The sequence below is a fragment of the Ascaphus truei genome, chromosome 4, assembly GCF_040206685.1.
Source record: "Ascaphus truei isolate aAscTru1 chromosome 4, aAscTru1.hap1, whole genome shotgun sequence".
In the NCBI taxonomy this organism is placed as follows: Eukaryota; Metazoa; Chordata; class Amphibia; order Anura; family Ascaphidae; genus Ascaphus; species Ascaphus truei.
Window position 1 is genome coordinate 366,449,821 of NC_134486.1, and position 22,864 is coordinate 366,472,684.

The window sequence follows — 22,864 nt, forward strand, 5'->3', positions numbered from 1 at the left end:
ATTCCCTACCGAACAATTGGCCTCTCCCCCAGCTTTCAGATCTTTAAAAGCTCCCTGAAAACTCACCTCTTTATGGATGCCTATTTGACACCCACACCCCCAAACTCCAACATGGACCAGCTGTGCGGCTGGACCAAACTCCATCTTAAGGCATACCTGGTCTTAAAATGAGCAGCCACTTACTGTATATCTTTTGTTTCAATTATGCCCCTTATTTCCTCTAGGTCAGTGTTTTCCAAACCTCTCCTCTTGACCCACAACCCCACCAAGTTTTTGGACTAACCAATGCACTTTTTTTTGGGTGTGGCCACGGGTCATGAGGAGAAGTTTGGAAACCCTGCACTAAATTGCAAGCTCCCATGAGCAGAGCCCTCAGTATCGTCTGTATTATTTTTAATTAGTTTATTGTTATTTTGTTTGGCATTCTAGCTAATGTAACTACCGTTCCTAACTGTATCAGGCTGCAAAATATGTTCATGCTTGATAAATAAACAATAATAATTATTATTATTGCTGAACTGCAGCTCTTCTGAGTTTATTGAATAGCATGTGAACGAGTAATTTAGCAAAAATTACTAATTTACTTGCTCGTCCGCATGTCGGTCAAAGAGGCATTTGCTGATTTATTTTCTGCTTTTGTGGCCTCTTTATTGTATTGAGCGAAGATTATACTTTTTTTGCGAAATGACATCAGAAACAGACTCTTTCGAATTTACTTAAATAGTCTTGCTCATCCAGACCATAAGACTTTATCAAACTGATAGAAAACGACAATATTGCACTACTTAAACGTGTTCTAATATGCGCATGTAGCACTGCTCGTCCCACACCCCCCCCTCCGCCCTTATGGGAGATTTACCCTGGCTACAGTCCCCAGGATGAAGTCACAGGAAGTGACGAAACATGCGGCATGTCGGGTCTTTTAGCTGTCTCATGATTCATGATTAACTGCGTCGGCTATCTCCAATAGCTCCTTTGTGCGCTGATCTGTGTCAGAGCTATTTGCATTGATACACCCAATTAAAGAGGTGTTAGTGCTGCCACAGGGCGGCACTCGATACTCACTACCAGCACAGCGTACTTGCTTTAAATACTACTGATATCACCGTGCATATGTATCTATGCTGCCTTGTATAGTTACAGCTGCTCTGACTATCTTTTGTCCCGCATGGTATGCTATATGTCCTCACTGTAGCAGTGTACAAACAAGCAGTACTGTGGCCACACGGGCTTTACTCTACCTGATTCACTATCACAAATTAGCCCAGCACTACGCTAACTACCTTCTCCACTCTTGTAACTATAGGTGCACAGCACCTCCGTACCTGCGCCTACACCAGTGGACATATCAATAGAGTAATTACCTTTTTCGGATGCATGCACGCATTGATATATTAAGCACACACGTCCCACAAATCAATGGGTTTTGACTAAAATCTGCAGGGATCCAGAGGCACAGCGCACTGTGTGTCACTGTGTACAACCACTGCTAAATGTTTTTAACACATACCTAGTACTCCCTTTGCCCGTTACTCACCTAAATCGGGCCGTCCAGACAGTCAGCTTCTCGCACTGTTCCGGCGCATGCGCAATGCGTACATATACAGATACGTGATTCTTCAACTTACATGACGCATGCGCAGTATGCACACAACGTGGATATGCCCCATGTATGTATTGCAAGTCTTGGTATAGCCTAAATCTACAACTATGCTGCAGGGTTAACGTAACCACTTAGACTTCAATGAACATAAGCATCTACTATAACTAGGAAGGGAGACAGAACTAGTGGGAGCATATTGTAACGCCAGACGCAGTTTGAATAGACCAACAGTAGTCTAATCATACAGTATATAGCACAGCACTATATACAGTTTTATATATACACCATTTCATGAAAATTTAATAAAGTTATTTTTATACTACACATCCACCCCTGACCGTCTTTATATTCAGGTCTGCAGTGCGCCTATCTAAAGGGGATCCTTTTTGGTGTGCCACTCTTGGTGCACATTTTTTGTCTGTACAGTCCCCAGTATTAAAGAAGTCGCAGGTTCTGTGTGTGACCACCGGGCTACAAAGACCTTTGTATTTATCAAAAAACATTTATTTCACTATTTAAAAAATTGGAGTGAGAATAATTTTTCTTTTAGCTAAAACCTGGCTTTGACAAAAAGTTGGCTTGGTACCTTGTGTCAGCACATCAACATATGTTTGTACGTTTCAGTTTTTATTTAATTTACTATTTGCTGAAAAGAAGCTAATCTAAAATCTGTACTCACATGCTCTGCAGTCATACAAAATAAACAACTTGTTCCATTTAAAGCACAAATATGTATATAATATGCAGCATGTGGGAAGCAGTGGAACTTCTTTTTTGGCTGCTTCATATGGTACATACTAATGAATAATTAAGTTGGAAAGATTTTTGTCTGGTCTGTTTTCTGCTTATATAAAGTGGCAGTTAGCTTCATAATAAATGTAAATATGTTATATGGGCAAATAGAGGGTCCGGGACATAAATGGGGAATTTAACGTGACAGGAAACTCTCTCTCTCTCTATAGATAGATAGAGATCTCTCTCTCTCTCTCTCTCTCTCTCTCTCTCTCTCTCTCTCTCTCTCTCTCTCTCTCTCTCTCTCTCTCTCTCTCTCTCTCTCTCTCTCTCTCTCTCTCTCTCTCTCTCTCTCTCTCTATATATATATATATATATAAATAAAGCAGAAAATAGCCGTGTTAGTCCAGTTGCGATGAGTTCTTCAGTATTGAATCCTTTGTATATCAGTGTTGCTTGACCTGAAGAAGAGAGAATAACTCTCGAAAGCTTGTCCTATGACATAAATTGTTAGTCCAATAAAAAAGGTATCACCTAATACTGAAGAACTCATTTATTCTGCACTACTTTTATATATATATATATATATATATATATATATATATATATATATATATACAAAAAGTGCAATATCTAGTGCATTATTTAATGTACAAAAAGTTAAAACCTCAAAGCAAGAGGTAGAAAACTCACAATCATCCTTGTAAAAAGGGCGGACAGCCGTTGAGGAGGGCCTGAGGGGTGGTGATAGTGGGGGGCGGGGGGGGGACTGGGGGGCATGTCTGGAGGAGTGAGATGGGGAAAGTGTTGTTCTTACTTTTGGTGTCGTGGTCAGCGTCTCCAGGGGTGTGTGTGTGTGTGTGTGTTTGTTACAGATGTAATCCGCAGGGTAGGCTCACAGATCTCAGGGCTCACACAGTATGAGGAAGCTTCTGGGGTGTGAGCAGTCCACACGGGTGAGAGTGTGGTGTGTGAGTGGAACAGTGGCTTAGAGTAGACCGGCCAATGAGAGCCGTGGGGGGGCGGGCGGACCGACGGACCAATAAAATGGTCTCCAGACACTCACAACCAAGATTTTCAAATTGATATATATAGATGGAAAAGAGTGCAGATGGGAAAAATCTGATCATGGAGATCCTCAGCTGAAAATTAAAGTGTGTATCAAGAGGAAGAGCAAGCGAACTGCAGCTGTATGAGGGTGAGACGCACTCCTGTCTCTCTCAATCAGAACACAGATAGTTTATAGCAGTTTATGGATAGTAGCCGTTGTCAAGGTTATTAGATACATCCAGCAGCGGAATATGTGGCAGATAAGTATTTAGCCTCACGTCGCTGTCGACTACTAAATATCCCAAGATATAGCTCTTCAGCTACATTAGCAGAGTCCACAGTGACGTAGTAACAATGCCTGTAAGCAGGGTTTCCAACTGAAGCTCACATGTCTGAAGAAATCCAATCCAGATTGAACTGTGAGTAAGACTTGTCTCCATTTTAGGCCATGCTTATACACAAAGCGGCCTGGCGCGCGACGCCAAAACAAATCCACGTTTCCACTGAGCGCGCACTATGTGCGTACGACCGAGGCGGCCAAGTGCGCGATTTTTGAGCAGATCTGGGAAATTGATTTCCCCGAGCGACGGCTGCGTCACGGCCACATCACGTGATCGTTTTAGCCAATGAGGGCGAACCGCTCATGTGATGTCATGGCCACGCCTATGGCACATATCCCTGTCGCCTCCTGATGCCTCCTGCCTGCAGTTCAGGTTTCGGGCGGGCGCATCGCCCTGAGGCAGCGTGCGGCCGGTATAATCAAGGCCTTACACAGTCAGTGAGCATTTAGTTCCCCTTGCACACCTGAAATTTCCGGAATTGGGTGTATATGGGGCAGAGGGAGGGGCATCAACTTGTCTAAGCTTGCTTGGTGCGTCAAAAAAAGGCGAGGGAACGCTGAGGTCAAGATGGGACCCATGGGGTGGGGGAAGGTACCTTTTTAAAGTTTTTTTGACAAAAAAGAAAGCTTTTAAATATAAGACATGCTTTTTATTTGAGAAATGTGAACAACTAAAATCAATACAAAAAAATATTAACGTAACTTTGGACAAGTTTCACAAGAGACACCAAATTTGAGTCCTGCCTTCAGTGGGATTAATGTCTCGATTTCGCTGTTTGCTACTGTTGTGTATTCCAGAATGATGCCCATGGAGAAACAAAGATTTTTTTTTCGCCTGCACAAATTCTCGGAATCACACAGACAGAGCACAGCCGACACGTGCCCAGCCGCACAGCACTGCCAGATTGCTGTGCGAAAAATTGTTCTTGGACATGCGCAATAATATACACATTTACTCACATTTCAAAAACTTTTCGAATCTGTTATTACTTTAATAAATAATAATTATTACATTCCAATTGTTTTGTAAAACATATTAAAATAATATATTTTTTAGATTATCACAGTAATGCTATAAAAATGGCCACGTGGTCTATGAAAGAAAGTACAGGAACAACGCTATACATATATATACACACATGTATATATAATATAAGGTTTCTTCCTTACAAAGGTCTTGAGTTGTAAAGTATGAGACTTCCTGTATCTTGTTGATGTCAGATTCTCCCTGGGTTAAAATCTACTTCATTATTGAAATGCAGGGTTTTATATTCTTAATTCCCTTAATTGAGAATAGCATAAGCCCGCTTTTCTGGGCGTGTTTTAAACCCGCCCCTTTTATCAATCTCTCGATCCTTTGTGTTATTTATGTGTCCCTTCTTTTCCCCTTCCCCTTTCTGCCCCCGACCCCCCTGGACCTTGTCCATTTATTCTTCTGTTTCTTTTTCGTTTTGGACTAGTTTTTTTGTTTATGTACATAGCGTGTTCTGATATTGAAAATACATTGCAGGAAGTTTAGTCTAATATATAGTACTCATATCAGAGGGATTATTTATTTCTTTATTATATGTATTTTTGATTGTGGATAACTTCAAGCAGCATTCTGCAACATTTATGTCTTGTGTTGTTATTATTGTTATTTTTTATCACTTTGGATAGTTTCTTTCTTTGGAAGTATCTTTAAAATTTTCACCAATTTAGATTTATTTGTGCTTTTTTTCTAGGGCTCTCAGTGGCTCTGGTGTTTTTAATTCAGCAATCACTGCATATATTATGACACACCTGGGATACTTCCTTCTAGATGTGTTTTGATTGCTTAAACTTTTTTTCAAGGCTATCCGGCAGACCACCTTGGTACCTATAAATAGCATACTTGGGTTTGTCACTCTTTGGTAAAGCGCCTAGAGCGTGAAACGCGTAGGAGGATTACCATTTTTGTGACTTACATGTTGCTAGTGTTCCGTTAATAAACCTACTTTTTATCAGCAATTTCAGATTTGTTCCCCTTTTTTTCTTGGAGCATTGCTCTCCATTTCCCTGCTCTTCAGGTGATTTACAATCTATTAACCACAGGCCTGGTCAGGGGTAAAGCAGGCCATAAAAACAATTCTTGTTTTTTAAAACCATTTGTAACTAACGCTAACCTCTCGTGTGCCAGATTGATTAAAAAACGTAACATCTCATGATATTATCATGACACTGCAGTTCATATACAACTGAACTCGCCTATATGTCTTTGTGCAATGAAATCTCCATATCTCCTGTCTTAGATTGTTATCTTGTCTTTTTACATCTGTGTTAAGCTCATGGTATCTTTGTAAATCAGTATTGTTGACCTGAGGAAGAGAGGAGAACCCTCGAAAGCTTTTCTTATAATACTGCATATATTGTTAGTCCAAATAAAAAAGGTATCACATAATACTGAAGCACTCATTGGTAAAATTACCAAGTCTCAGACTGGTTATTCAAAAGATTTGAATAATTGAAAATGAATATAATTTTTTAAAATATTTATATCCTAAATACACTGTACATTTATTTGATAAGATAGTTAATATAAATAAAGAGGACAGATAAAGTCCGTTCTTTACAAATGCTGCTGCCAACTACTGTACACTTCTCCCATGTACTTTTGCATACATGTATTCCAGTACATTCTTTTATGTTTTTCTCCAGACTCAAACCATGAATTACGTGGGACAGTTAGCTGGCCAAGTATTTGTTACTGTGAAGGAGCTGTACAGAGGACTGAATCCTGCCACACTGTCCGGCTGCATTGATATTATTGTTGTGCGACAACCCAATGGCAACTTCCAGTGTTCCCCCTTCCATGTGCGCTTTGGAAAAATGGGGGTGCTTCGCTCTAGGGAGAAAGTGGTAAGATCGGTTTTACACAACCCTACAACTATAGCACACTACAGTATATAAAGTTATGTTGCAGCATAAATTAATACTGATAATGTGGCCCACCTACTTTGTTTCCCTAATGTAATAATCAGCAATGACCCATATTTACTAACCGGTGCTCTTCCATGAGACCCTTTCCGTCGCAGGAAGACACCTTATGGGCCATTTAAATGGTTCATACAATGTCTTCAGGGGACGGAAGAGGTCTTATAGCTTAGCATCACTTAGTAAATATAGGTCAATATCCCTTTAAAGTAAATGTAATATATCAATGCATTTGAAATGAATGACAAAGTGACTTGTTTTAATTTGGGCACATGAAATTCAAGATCTTGATTTTCCCTGATATCCTGAACATATGTCATATTCTACAGACTCAGAACGTAGTAACAATAGTAGGCTTCCCGAGCACCTCCAGACATGATAATTGGTGATAGATTGATTTCATATTGATGTTTAAATTGGTATCACAATTTTTTTTAATTTTTGTCGGGCAAGTCATCACCCACATGGCATTTTGTTTTAATACGTGCAGTAAAGAAATGTGGAATAAAAATGAGTAAAATACTCCAGTCTAAATTCCGAGACTTGGCGGGTTAATGCCAAAATGTAACGCAGTTTTGTTACCAACATCAGGCTGGCGTTGTGCCTTTCTTGCCTATATATCATAGCCATTATATACATATATGCAGATAAGTCTATCCAACCTATAATAGGTGATATCAATATATTTTACAAGGTATTAACCCTTAGTAGCCCAGGAAGCCAGGTATTCATGTGCAAGCAGGTGGTCATGAGCAACAAGCTGATCACTAAGGGCTATTAATATCTTCATTAAACTACATTACCTACCCCCTGGCTGGTACAGCACTCCTAACACATGTTGTATGTGAGGGAATAAAGTCATATGCAGGAAGCAGCAAACTCAGGTTCAAAATTCAAAGTTAAAATGTTTTGATTGCAATTCTCGCACACTTGTTATTGAGTTAGCCCCACATCAGGTCATTCCACTTCTAAAGCAAGTAAAAACTAAGCGGATTGGCTATTACTTTTTATAGAAGCGGTTTAGAAGATGCGATTTGCAATAGAGAATAAGGTTTTTACTCACATTTCCCTCTGCTATTTCTGAACCTGTCATACCATGCGGTTTGGCAATTATAACTTCGGACGTACGAGACTAGGCCCATAGGTAGCTACACTACAGGTACCTAGGACATAGCAACAGGTATATACACTGTCACATAGGGGACATTGTGCTTCACAGAGGATAAAATATCTATCTAATGATGGCAAATGTTCATATATATTGTATTCAATCTACCGTTACGTACTGTAACACTACACTAACCCCAAATAGAGGTGTACTCTTAGTTCAAGATGAGAAGTAGGAAAGGTCTGTAGTTAGAATTCTGCAAGAGCCCGATGCAACTGGTCCCTGAACTCCAAACCCGCAGCACTGTATCCGTAGAGGCTAAACCGCTGACTGGCGTCTACATGTGATGACGCACCAACGGGATAACGCTTGACGTGTGACCTCAACGCGTTTCGCACATATAACGCGCTTCATCGGGGGGTAACGTCACTGTGACAAGGCTCTCCTGTTTAGGTTCACATCCATCACTTAATTAAAAAATTGGTCAGAGCCAACTCATTATTTTTGATCAACAACTGATGAAAACAATATACAAAAATAATGAACCTATATGAAAAGTATAAATAACCAGGAGAAAAACACACCTATTAGGATCAAATCTACAATGAAATGAAAAACTATTAAGTATATAAACACTATAAAGGTGAAATCATAATATATATTAAACTAAATGTATCCTAAAATGAATAGATTATAATAAGTAAATACTAATATGATATAATACTAATTTAATATTAAGTCATACCAACTATAATGATATGTAGATGCATATGACAATAAAAAAAGTGTCAAATCATGAATAACATGACTGGACTAATAAAGTGACACTAATAAGGAATCTGATCTCCTTCACTAGTTGACAAAAATATGTATAAAATACATACATACTGTATAATGAAGAAAGAACACCAAAAATGAGACAGAAAAAGAAAAGACATGTAAACAAATACATGAAAAACACACAATGCATTTATGTCTATGTACAAAAACCAGCCTGGATGTCTTCAGCATACATATAGGCCATTGAGCCTTGGATTATTTTATAATTTTGGTGGACTTTGTTTGGCTTTTGTTTTTCCAATGTCATTTTTTTACTGGGCGCAATATTAACTCCAATTTAACAAACGCTGATGTTTTCCTGCCTTTATAATAAATACTTGCCTTAGACCAGTTGTGGATCGATCCTGAAATTCAAGGTCCTACTTTGTGACCAAGTGCCAGGTTAATGTTACCTTTTCAAATCAGGTTAACACAAGTTGAATTCTAGTGGTTCCATGTGAAAGTACTTGTCTTAATTATACAATGCACCATGATGGTTGATGCTACAGGTGTATAAATACTACGCATTTTTAAGCATGACGTTCTACCGTTTCATCCCCCTTATTCCTCCAGATTGAGAGGTCCCACACATGTTAGAATTCCCTTTGACTTTGTATTTTTAGAGCAGGGGTGCTCACGCACCAACAAGAGGTCAGCTTTTCAGGATATCCCTGCTTCAGCACAGGTGGCTCACTCAGAGGCTCAGTCTGAGTCTCTGAGCCACCTGTGCTGAAGCAGGGATATCCTGAAAACCTGACCTGTTTGGGGGGCTTGAGGACTGGAGTTGAGCATATGTTTTATGCATATTAAACATAATTCAAATTATAGTAGCTGCATCTTGCCTTTATTCAAGTTTCAATGACCAACAAATGTCACCCCTGTTTAAAGCTGCAGTTCAAGCAGTATCCTGCATGTGTGTTTTTTTTTTTAATAAATCAGTTCTGTCGGAAAAAAAAATACTTTTAGCATTTTCTGTTTTAAAAAACAACAACTTTGAAAGACCAATTTTCTTGTATTCTATTTTAACAAGCATGCTTGTTACTATAGAAACCATTTACATTCCCCATATCTAAAGATGTCGCCAAACTTTGCCGATCAATAGACGGAGAACGAATTGACCGGCAGCTATGCAGTTCTTTAGGTAAGTAGAGATTGCACAACTGAAACTATTAAAGTAAAAAAAATTAAAAAAACGGGAGCTTGAACTGCAGCTTTAAGTAATCTGGGCCCCATCATGTTTTGCTGCAAATTGAATTTGGATTATTCTTACACTTTGCCTACACAGCTGCAATATCTGTTTTCCTGTAGGTGGATATTGAAATTAATGGGGAATGTGTGGATTTGCATATGAAATTGGGAGACAACGGAGAAGCATTTTTTGTTGAAGAAACCGAGGAAAATAAGGTGGGTCTCATCCTATTGCACTTGAAATACAGCATTTTAAAAAAAACCATTGTGTTTCTGGAGCAAACCAGATTTTCCCTTTAGGTAGTGTTCCATTTGATTGGAATTCTATTAGTGTTTTATATACTGTACAGTATATATGTAGGTATGTCCAGGAGTCTATATTCAGATGTGACTTTGACATTTGATCTAAAATAACCTGTGTATTAAATGTGTGACTTTCATATTGATGTAATAAAAGGGATTCTAAACCTGCAAAATAGTGCAATTGACTAACAGTGTTACCTAGGATCAAATGATCAGTGTAATCTAATATTTATTTTAAAAACTGCACTAAAGGTACAGTACTTTGTGCAGTCATACCTTACTTTCTTACTTGCATTACATTGGGATAGTGCCGATTAGAGGTGTAGTCGAATGGAAAGTTCCATTGCCTTTAACAGGAGTTTCCATGTAACAGTGCCTGGATCGGCACTATTGGAGCTTAATAAGTAACCCCCTTAGGTCACTCCAGAGACGTCTGCTTGTATTTGTAAATTTTTTAGTAGTGTAAAAAATGCCTGCCTGTTTTTTATTTATTTTTTTAATACAGGAAGTGATTATTTTCCTTAAATAAATACATATTTAATGATTTTATAAGCTGCATTATTTGATTTCCTCCGTGAACATTTTTGCTATGCATATTAAACCTTCTCGCTGATGGACCCTTGGTTGACGGTTTCCTTCTGGGATCACAACCACATGGTCGCTTGGGGGTAGTGATCACGTAGTCACCGCTGGTCCCCGGTGACATAAACAGAAGATTGCGTACTCCGCGCTAGAAATCTATCAAAAACAGTCTGACTTTCATGGCTAACATGATATGATAACTACAGCTCAACCCCGTTATAATGCGATCCATTACAACGCGAATCCGCTTATAACGCGATGCAAGCATGGCTCCCAATTGTCGTATTTATGAATACTTTACAACACAATTATTGGTGTCGTAAATACTTTATTGTACAATGCATACAATTGTACATTATTTCTGACGCGATTTGCTTATAGCGCAATGTGATTTTTTTGGACCCCAAGCACAGCATTATAAGGGGGTTGAGCTGTATATACAAATATATTCGGTGACAATAGATGGAGCTTTCAAAAGAACTATTCATCCCAAGGGAAATACAAATGAAGCGGGGGCATCCCTTAAAGTTGGAGGAAAGGAGATTTCACCAGCAACAAAGGAAAGGGTTCTTTACAGTAAGGGCTTTTACAATGTGGAATTCATTACCCAGATACAATAGATACAGATGCAGCTACCAGTATTAGATCACTTGCCTTGGAAAATCTGGGGCAATCTCACAGTAATTGCCTCAACATTTCTGTGAGATTCCTAATGGCCCATCGGATTAACACAGCCAGGGGTCCCTGCAGTCTCATTCAGTTTGAATGGCACTGCAAGGACCCCTCCTGTGTTTTCCGATGGGCCATTAGGAATCTCACAGAAATGTTGAGGCATTTAGTGTGAGACTTCCCCAGAATCTCCCAGAATTTCCCAAGGAAAACAATGCCCCGCACAAAACAACGGGATTCTTTTATTTGGTAACTCTGGCGCTGGTTTTTGTTCTAATATTGCCCCAGTCTGGCACCTGCGAGTCTTTGACATATAACCCCCAAAGTATTTTTTCTAAATGAAAACCATTCACAAACATTGTTGACGATGCAGGGTGTTTTTAAGCAGAATCGGACATTGGGTCGTGGACATCTCGTTGCGACCATGTCGCCGCCGGCGTTTGGTTGCCGAGGGGCGCTTCACCGCTGGACACTGAGCCGCCGGCCGTTTTGCCAATAAGGGGTTTTAGCGGTTGGGGTAGGTATAGGATAGGGATTTTAGGGTAAGGAATTAAGGTTTTTAGGGTATGGGGGTAACGTTAGTATTAGGGGTTAAGATTAGGGGTATTTTGGGTAAAGAGTAAGGTTAGGGGCTAACTTTAGTGGCAAAACGTCCGGTGGCGAGATGTCCTTGCGACGAGGTGAGCAAACCGTCCGCGACCAATTCTCCTACCCATTTTTTTTAAGTGTGTACTGTATAACTGAAGTATCGCTTCCATTTAAAAAAAAAAATACAACACGAGTGCGTAGCAGCTACTTAGTCATAATCTATTTGTATAATGTTCCTGCTCTCTGACATTATCCAGAAATGCAGGCTGACTGCATACGTGCAATAACAAAGTGACAGGATAGGAACAGAGATGATGTTATTCTGTATTGGAAAATGAGACCTAAAAAATATTCTGTTGTAGGGAGCAAGTTCAGGGCTGGCAGAGTATTTTCTGTCAAGTTCAGTGAAATCATGATCTATGTCCAGGGCAGACGACTAGTAGAAAAGGTACTTGAAGTGGGAATGTTAGTTCTATCTCCAGTACCAGCTACTTCTGACATTGGTCAAGTCACACCATCTCCATGTCCGTGGGCACCAAGAACTAGATTAAAGGGCAGGGACTCAATGTGCATGTAAATTCATAAAGATTAAAAGAATTATTTAACTATTTATAGTTGTAGTGGAAATAAACAATTACTAATGTTAATGTTACCTTTTCAAATCAGGTTAACACTTAAGTAAGTTTACTACAAATTGTATTCTATGGATATATGAAAGTACTTGTCTTAATTATACAATGCACCATGATGGTTGATGATACAGGTGTATGAATCCTACTAATTTTATAATTACCGTCAGATGCATATTAATCCTATCATGTTTCTTATGATAGGAATTAATTCCGTCACACCTGGCCACATCACCTATCTTGTTAGAAGGAGCCGTTCTAATGGAGTCACAACTGAAGAGAAACTCCAAGGAGTGGACAAAAAGCATGGACTCTACTGGGCCCTCACAGTCACCTGTCAACATGCATTTGGCTCAGGCTGGGGCGGAAAATACTATAGCTAGTGGTAGTGGCTCGGTTAAGAAAAGACGGAAACGCCGGAGAAAATCAAAGCTAGATAATTTAAAGAGAGAAGACACTGGAGATACCACTGAGGAAGAGGACATGTTTCCAATAGAAATGAGTTCTGATGAGGAGACTGAGCCATTGGAAAGTGCCAGGTTTGTTAAATTCGTTGAGTTGACATTTATTTCTATTTTTATTATGTTGAAACACAAAGGCAGTTTTACAGTAAACCAGTATTTCCTCTTTTTGAAAGTAAATATTTTTTGGTGATATGGTATCTTACCTAGTCTTTTTATACTGCCCACAGTAATTCTTACCCACTTGTATGCATTTTTTGCTGGTTAGATTGAAAGAAAAGGCTGCTGAATTTTTCATGATTAAAACCACAACATCACATTATATGTGTTTTATATTTTACGTGACCCAGGGGCCTTAGGAATCAGGAGCGCTGTTCTTTTGGAGGTGTTCACCAGGGAAGTCTTGGAGAGAAACGTATCTGGGGAACCAGCCTGGGGGTTGGGGGGGGGGGGGGGGTTGTTCTCTGAAGCAGAAATAGCATGGTTCCACTCTGGGGGATCTTCTGATTCCAATGCTTTAAAAAACATAGGGGGTAAAAAAAAAAAAAAAAAAGGGGAATGCTGCTTTAAGATGAAGTTGCACTTTGAATAATACCTCATTACTCCACTCTGGTCACTGCAACTTTACAATCACCCCAGTATAACCTCTTAACCTGCAGCCAGGCCATCAAAACAAACAACCTTTTCATCAGCAATCATAACACACACACCACAAATCAATTGAGGGAAAACAGACCACAGATTTATCCAAATAATGACATTTTACAGTGTAAATCATAACTTTTGTTATATTCTTTTAATAATAACACAATAACATAAAAATAGAATACAATAACATCAAAATAAAATGTAGAAAGAATTCTGTATACACGTTTCGGTATGCGAGGGTAACTGCCGGTATATGCCGCTTTCACCACTCAAATGACCCCACCCCTCCTCCCCCCAAAATCCCCTAACCACCACCATGCTTCTGTTTAACCCTTCACTGACTGCATCAGCTCAGACACGCACAGTTACTGTATGTGGCCCAGAGTTGTATTCGCGTGGAGCCCCATGCTAAGGATGAGCCAGTATCTTTGTAACTTTACAGTGCAATGCAGGCATTTACTTTCCCCTCTAGCAGCGAAGGAGTTAAAACAGTATGTATTACATATTGTGTGCTACAGTATTTTATTTAGGTTTTGGACCTATGTTAAATTATGGAACAATCATTAAAAGAATAGAGAAGTTGGTATATGCTAAGATACTCACAAAGTGATTAGTAAGCAATATCATTATCCGTGTCCAAATGGCTTGACCTGTATTGTTTGTAGGGGAACATACGGTAGCAATTAAACCTTTATAAGAAACACATCAAAGAGCCTTTCATAGGATTACAAAATATATATTTTAAAAGGAATATTTGGGTGACATCTAGTGATGAGACTCAGAACTGTAGAGTAAGTCACAAATGCTATTACAGAAAGTCATTGACACAACAGTTTTATCATTTGACCACCTGATGCACTTGACGAATACTAAACTCTTCAATAATGTACTGTATTGTTTGGCCGCTTTTAAAGGTTTTTCTTAACTCCATGAATGCTAGAATGTCCAAGGACACATGGTCACTTTAGCAGCAATTACATGGCTGGCCTAAATGAGGAGGCCCTACTCTTCCATTCTAATCACTCATGTGGCTCTCAAAGAATCCCACGCCATCACTGGGCAGCTGGTACATCCTGAAATTAAGCAGTGTTCAGAGAACATCACTAGGTCCATAGGGGTGTGTCGGCTTTTGTCATATTCCGGGTAAAGCCACAAAGGAAGGCAAATCAATACAAGGTGAGATTACATTATTTATTTTTTGGGATAACAATACATTTCAATGTACTGTTTGGGCACACAAAATTATTTTAATTACAATTAAGCAAATATTTAAAAAAAAAAAAAGTATAAAAGACTTGGTTCACAATAATAAGATATTGATCCACCCTGCACTGTTTATAGTAGAAAAACTAAAAGTTGGGGTCAACTCTGTAACATTTTCTCCAAATGTGGATGGAGTATAGTATACTGTAGCACTCAGCATTACAAGTTCTCGTTGTTTGCAGACAGCCCAATGAATAGAAATATCTCACTATGGCCAGGAGTCATCAAAGCGTGATGTGGGTGATTGCGCCAGATGGGTGCGTAACTGCCATTCAAGTGAAACCTGCATCGTGCAGTGATGAGTCTCGGACATTATCTTTTAACCCGTTTCCCCTTGTGTATTAACGCACCATATCAAGAAGAAGAAGAATAGTATGCACATATTTCTTTACTTTTGAGGTTTAGACATTGTGTGTAGACTTGTATTGCCTATTTGCTTGCAGAATAAGATTTTGCAATGATTGTTGTACTTATTATTTATTTATTTATAAAATATTTTACCAAGAAGTAATACATTGAGAGTTACCTCTCGTTTTCAAGTATGTCCTGGGCACAGACTTAGGACAAATAATACATGGTTACAAATACAGTTACACAAATGAACATTATATACAAGACATTGCGTGCACAGTTAAAGAAAATATATATTATGGGCGAATGAAACAGTTACAGACCAGATTAAAATGTGAGACAGCCTTAGATTTGAAAGAACTTAAACTGGTGGTGGATGTGAGAGTCTCTGGTAGGTTGTTCCAGTTTTGGGGTGCACGGTAAGAGAAGGAGGAACGGCCGGATACTTTGTTGAGCCTTGGGACCATGAACAGTCTTTTGGAGTCTGATCTCAGGTGATAAGTGCTGCATGTGGTAGGGGTGAGGAGCTTGTTCAGATAGGTGGGTAGCTTGCCCATAAAGAATTTGAAGGCAAGACAGGAAAGGTGAACTTTGCGCCTAGACTCTAGTGATGACCAATCTAGTTCTTTGAGCATTTTGCAGTGATGTGTGTTGTAGTTGCATTGGAGAACAAAACGACAAATTGAATTGTAGAGGGTGTCAAGTTTGCTAAGGTGGGTTTGAGGAGCCGTGCCATATACTATGTCTCCATAGTCAATAATTGGCATTAGCATCTGCTGTGCGATACGCTTTCTGACCAGGAGACTTAGGAAGGATTTGTTCCTGTAAAGTACCCCTAGTTTGGCATAGGTCTTGGTTGTCAGGGTATCAATGTGCATTCCGAATGTTAAGTGGGAGTCAAACCATAAGCCCAGGTATTTAAAACTAGTGACAGGGGTTAGGGTGGTGTTAGCGTTGGTTTCAATCTGGAGCTCAGTCGCTGGAAGCTTTAAAAATTTAGTCTTGGTCCCAAATACCATTGTTACAGTCTTGTCAGTGTTTAAAACAGTTTGTTTTGGGAAATCCAGTTTTCGAGTCTCAAAAAGTCAGACTGAAGTATGTGTTGAAGGTCAGAAAGGCTATGGCTGTGTGCATATAGGATTGTGTCATCTGCATACATGTGTATTGAGGCTTCCTTACAAGCTGTGGGAAGATCATTAATGAACACTGAGAAGAGTAGGGGCCCCAGAACAGAGCCTTGCGGGACACCACCGGTGATATCCAGGGGGTTGGAGTTAGAGCCTGAGATGGACACATGTTGGGATCTTCCTGATAGGTAGGACTGAAACCAGTTTAAAGTATGCTTCCCCATTCCAGAGCTCTGGAGTTTGTTAAGCAGGATTGCATGATCAACTGTATCAAAAGCCTTTGCAAAATCTAGGAATACTGCACCAGTGAGTTGTCCCCATTCCATTCCACTTCTAGCAGCTGGAGAGTGATGTTAGTGTTGGTGATACAGTACAATAGTTGTAAGAACTCGGTGAACTTTCAAAAAGGCTGTAGGAACTTTTTTCCAACCCTAGCTGGTGTGTTGACATTGTTTTGCTTTTACTTGTATGATATCGCTGATGAGGACGCCATACTCAGATTAAAGCTTTTGGATTTACAAGGTAGTTTATAATTTAATACATTATATTTAGGAAAATTGATAGATGTGCTACTCCATTCTTGATAATTTTCCTCTAGCCTTTGGGGATATGCAGGATGTGTAATTCTGTCTGCAGGGGGATCTAAAAAGTGTCTCAGTGCTTAAATAGTAATTATATTAAAGTGACAGTACTAAAGCCATTAATCTGTGAATTGCAATCAACCTCGGAGGAAAGCGCAGAAAATCACAGTAGTGCAGATAGTATAAACAAACTTTATCTGGACATATTTAAATACGCATTCACATAGAAAGAACCTTTAAAATATTGCAGAGAAAATCTCCTTAGTGAAAGCCTCACCGCGATCTCACCGCCTCCACTGTCTTTTGGCGTCTCTCGGCTTTTCACTTGACTGCGATCAGCACTTCTTGTTTTGGTAGTCCCGGAAAAATAGACGCGTCTCCTCCGTTCTCCCTGCAGACCAGGAACTCGGGAACCTCAGGAGGAGTCACTCCTGAGGAAGCTGAGTGCATCAGCGAAACATATTGAGTTCCTGAGTTGTTGGTCTACAGGGAGAACGGAGGAGACGCGTCTGTGTTTCCTGGACGACCAAAACCGCAAGTGTTTGATCGCATGGTCACGTGACACGCCGAAAGACGACGAAAGGTAGTGGGGGCAGTGAGATCGCGGTGAGGCTGTCACTTAGGAGATTTTCTCTGCAATGTTTTAAAGGTTCTTCCTATGCGAGTGCGCATATTTAAATATGTCCAGATTAAGTTTATTTATTTTATCTGCACTATTGCGTTTTTCTCCACTTTCCTCCAAGATTGATTGCAGTTCACAGATTGACCCAGAGTTTGCCACTGTATGGGATATGCTTTTAAAATCCATTTAACATGTGTGTAAGCATTTCAGATGAATTTGCAGACCACATACTGTACCTAGTGTGATGATATTGTGCTATTGGTTGTTCTTGTTTTCTTCTCACCCACATATTGTACTACATCCATTACTATCCTGATTTATGAGATTCTAGTTGTCTGCTGAGACGAGGCTAAATACTGACATACAAAAGTGAATTAGCTGAGCTGAAACCTACCCATAACACCAGTTAGTATCAGTAATACTATATATCTTTCAATGCCTTAGGCTAAGATCATACTGCTTGTGCGCGACGGAGCGCATAGCCTCGCGCACTCCTGCAGCCCAAGTGATCTGTGAACTTGGCTGCAGGAGATTGGGGAGGCGTGATGGAGGCGTCACAAAGCTGGTACGCCCTTGTTGGCTGAACCGCTCACGTCATGCGGACGTCACGCGGCCTCGCTTGAAAAGACAAAAAATATTGTCTCTTCGAATCGCGATCGCGCTCTGTTGTGCGAGTACTAGGAGTGGCCTCGTTGGCATTAGGCAATTTGTGTTTGGCGCACAGGCACGCACGCGAGAGCCATCGCTCGCTGTATAATCGCGGCATTAGGAGTGCTGCTAGGGAAATAATTAGTCATACGAACAACGTCAAGGTAAACTCCATTTAAGCCGGAACAGATGTGGCAGGCGCCATTGCACCCGCTGGTGCGTGCCTGCAGGTACATTAACACATGAGCCCCACCCATTTTTTTAATACATAATATTGCTTGTTGTCTTGTGGATTTAACATCTTCACTATTACAAGAGAAGGTTTCATTCATTCATTTAACCCTTTTGGCACCCTCACATATCTCACATGTTCCCTTGTCTTTCATTCCCAGTTTGCAACTGTCTCTTGTAATAGTGAAGATGTTTAGTCCACAAGACAATAAGAAATACAGCTCAACCCCGTTATAGCGTTATCCGCTACAATGCGGATCCGCTTAGAACGTGGTGTGAGCGTGGCTCCCGTTTTTTACAAGCTAAGCTGCATTTTTTTTTAATACAAATATTCAATGCTTTTTTGCTAAAAGACACACACATGGGGAGAGACACACACATGGGGAGAGAGACACACGAGCAACCCGAGATACCCCGCAACAGCTAATAAAGTGATGAGTTAGGTGCTTACTAGGAAGAACTACATAGATACACAAGAACAGGAAACCTAGTTTTTAAGCACTTATATTGATATTTATATTGATATGATATTGATATACTGTATATTGATTTTGATATTTAAGCATTGATAATGATAAATTGTCAACTCAGATGCAGGAAAGTGCCATCTACTACTGTTTTAAGCACTTTTCCATTGACATCAGCGTTGATATCAAATTATATGATCAACGCAGTTGCAGGAAAGTACAGTACCATCTACTGTACTATACTCATATCGTATAGCAATATTGACTCTATTTACCTATTGTGCTGCCCGAGTACAACTGTGTACTGATATCTGCATTCAGGCATTTGGATGACTATTGCAGATGCCAAATACAGTACTGTATGTGCTGCAGGTTCAATGTGGACTATGAATTAAATGGATACTCTAGATCAGCGGTGCGCAAATTGGGGGTTGGGGTGCGACTCCCAGGGGGGGCGCGAGACTGAGTACGGGGGGGGGGGTTGGGGTTTACATAGGCCCTGCGCGCTTCCCGAAGACACATAAATGAAGTGTCGGGGGAGCTGCAGGGACTCTGTAAACCTAACTTACCTTGGCTCCGGCGGCTTCTCACACGCGTCGCCATGGCAACGCGGCGTCAAATGATACCGCGAGGTCATGTGACGTCACGTTGCTATGGCAACGTGACATCGCCGGAGCCGACGTCGGTGAGGGGGGGTGCGGAGGTGAGGGGACCGCCTGCAGGAGGGCGCAGGAAAAATAGTTTGCGCCCCCCTACTCTAGATCAATTGCTGTGATCTCATAGACGCACCGCACTACACAAATCCACGCTGATAGAGTTCTACTAGTCAGCGCAGATGCAGGAGTTGTGCTGTCACTCAGTACAGTCCGTGCATTATTGTTTAAGATAAATCATTGTTTTGTTTCCACATGCACTACTATTTATACTAGCACTGAAATTATTTACCAGACCAGTGTGGACGCAGGAGTGCGCTTTTATACTTACTGATAGCCGACTAATATATTCCTGGATTTTGGGAAGTTTGACATGTCACGTCCCAAAAAACACAAACCCACTGAGATCTGGCAGCAGAATAGAATAGGGCAGAAGCTGAAGATCTCCTACCAGTCTTGTTTCAGTGATCGTGCTGCAGGCGCCCCCTGCCCCCCTGCTCCTCCGCAGCTCCGTCGTGAAATGACCTCGTGGGGTTATGTGATGTCACGTCACCATGGTAACACAATGTCATGTGACCCTGCGGGGTCATTTGACGGCGGTTACCATGGTGACGCACTAAATGTGGAAAGTAAACATTACATATAACTATTAAAAGATGCAAAATAAACAACATTTGGACAGTTAGCAACACAAATATAGTAATAAAATATAATACAACATAAACTTTAATAGAATAAAACATTGAAAGAAAGTGACACCCAAAAAAAACAATAACCCTCTCTGGATATCTCTGTCAGTTGTATCATACAACACACTGCCTGTTAATAGGGTTTGTCTATATCTATAGCGCCCTATATGATGACTGATTCTAGTCATCTACCATATACAGTAGCAAGGTAGGTAAGGGAAACTCCCTTAATTGGATGCTCTCAAACAGTCCAGTGCAAACATTCATATTGGCATATCTTTGTTATATAAGCACTTGGCACATGGTATACATCATCCTAATGAAATGACATCAATGATATTCAAAGTCCTTGCATAAAAGAGGGAACAGCCATAACACAGCAACCACAGTAATAAAGGTGAGGGTGGGAGGAGGGAAAAGCCATCTAACCTGTCCGGTGAGTTTGTAGCTCTACCCGGCGGTCCCGCAGTGGGTGGGCTTAGTATAACCTCCTGGAAACCCGACTTGAAGGATTAGTCTGTACTCACTTCTTTCTTCATCTGCGTTTGTATACCGCTGTGTATCCCTTGCTGGAGGACTGGATGGCCCATGTGCCGTTGCGTGCCTCGGTCCCACGTAGAAGTAAAAGGAGAAAGGGATTTGGACGAGCACTGCTGTGAATGAAGGCTGGAGGCAGGGTGCAGCAAAAAAAATTTACTTTATTCAGGCATACAAGCCCAGGTAAAAGCACACGAGGAGGATCCTCTGACGCGTTTCGTCCCTATGGGACTTTTTCAAAAGACTCTTTGAAAGACTCTTTTGAATCTCTGAAAGACTCTGAAAGTCTTTGAAAGACTCTTTTGCATAAGAAATGCATTTCATTTATGGCACTTTACCTCTCAGTCCTATCCAGGGTCCATAGGCAATCAGGTGATGCATTACACACACACACACACACACACACACACACACACACACACACACACACACACACACACACACACACACACACACACACGCACACACACACACACACTGTCCCTTTAAGGGACCTGGCTCTTGCGCTGAACTGTCAGCCGGAAGCTGACAGCTGAAGCGTAGAGTAGCTGGGAGACAGAGAGCTGGTACAGTAGCTGCCAGATGCCAAGCGGAGGACGAGAGCTGCCAGTTGCCAGGTGGGTAAATCGTGCGTGGGGTTGCCGCTGTGCCTCCGGGACTGGAAACGCTGGGAGCGTGATCCCAGCTCTCCCCCTCCAGCGGATGCGGAACCCCTGATCGCGGTAGCCATTTTGTTTTTTGTTTTTCAATCCCGGTTATAACGCGGTCTCATTATGGGGACCCCAAACACTGCGTTATAACGGGGTATGATGTATTTAGTGTAGGAACCTGTTTAAATGGAGTTTACTGTGGTGTGGCTAGCAATTTTTTTTTTAATTAAAAGATGCAACCAAATGACTCTTTTGTTAAATACTGACATAGCAGCTAAAATTTACAGTTACATGACCACTTGTGCCATTTAGATGGGTCCAACAAGAGCAGTGGTGGGCAACATGATATACCCTCAAAAGGGCCACACATTACATTCACACACAAAAGTGCTCAGGTAGAAGGAGCGTTGCATCCGGTCAGCATCTTAATGACAGTGCGCTGGTGAATACTGTCCCGCTCCTCTTCTTACACAGGGAACTAGCGATTAGCACAGGAGAGGAGTGAGCCAGTACAGTATTTATCAGCGCACGATCATAAAGCAGCTGCGGGAGGGGGCAGCAAATCTCTGCTCCTTCTACACTGGTAAGAGAGAGAGAGCAGGCTGCTGGTGAAGTCCCTGAGGATGCCCTCTGTTGCCCACCAATAAGATGCAGGTAGGCATGTAGAAAAAAAAATGCTGTGTTAATCCTCCAGCACCGGGGCAGCCATAGTCGCATTCCCATAGCATGCCCCGGCGCGGTAGACAATCAGGCTAGCTACATCTATATGTACAATTTTCTTTACTTTGCCTGGTTTTTTTTACATTTAAATATTTCTCTTGTTATCATGTATGTCCTGAGAAGAAATAAGGAAGGTCAACCTGCCCTTGAATTATTTACTATTGAGCTTTGCACTTGGATATAAGATATTTGTTTTAAAAAAAGTTTGATGCTCTACTGCTTCATTTCTAGGTCTTCTGTTCAGAACAGTTACAACGACCGTGTTTCCGAGATAATCCCATCGCGGGTCAATCCATTCTCCAAATCCGACACCTACCTTCATTCTGATGGAGTTTGGTCACCAATTCAAAGGTGTGTAACAAGTCTTTAGGGATGCACAGTGTGTTACATTATGAAGGTGAGCAATGTTCAAAAAGATTCTCTCTAAGGATTTCAAGCACTGGTTTTCAGAATATGCCTCATCAAACACATAACAAGCTACTTTATGTAACACTGAGTTTTTTTTTTTTTAAAGGCAAAATTAGAGGGAAATAAGCAGTAACACTTAAATGTGTGATCTAGACCCGTTGTATTTGCACTTTTGACAATGCTGTTCGCATGCCTCTTTAATGCTTATGCTATTGCCTAAAGAAATGCAGAATAAAACGGTGTCA

The 22,864-nt window shown here is 40.7% G+C and overlaps 1 protein-coding gene across 7 annotated transcripts in view; it reads left to right on the forward strand.

Moving 5' to 3' along the window:
* LPIN1 (lipin 1) overlaps window positions 1-22,864 on the forward strand; it is a 191,052-nt gene that overhangs the window by 114,082 nt on the left and 54,106 nt on the right. For all 7 annotated transcript variants that reach the window (XM_075598380.1, XM_075598377.1, XM_075598374.1 and 4 more), the window contains 4 exons: window positions 6,402-6,602; window positions 9,913-10,008; window positions 12,768-13,102; window positions 22,443-22,562. In XM_075598380.1, the coding sequence (XP_075454495.1) occupies window positions 6,402-6,602; window positions 9,913-10,008; window positions 12,768-13,102; window positions 22,443-22,562 (752 nt within the window). The remainder of the gene's footprint in view (window positions 1-6,401; window positions 6,603-9,912; window positions 10,009-12,767; window positions 13,103-22,442; window positions 22,563-22,864) is intronic.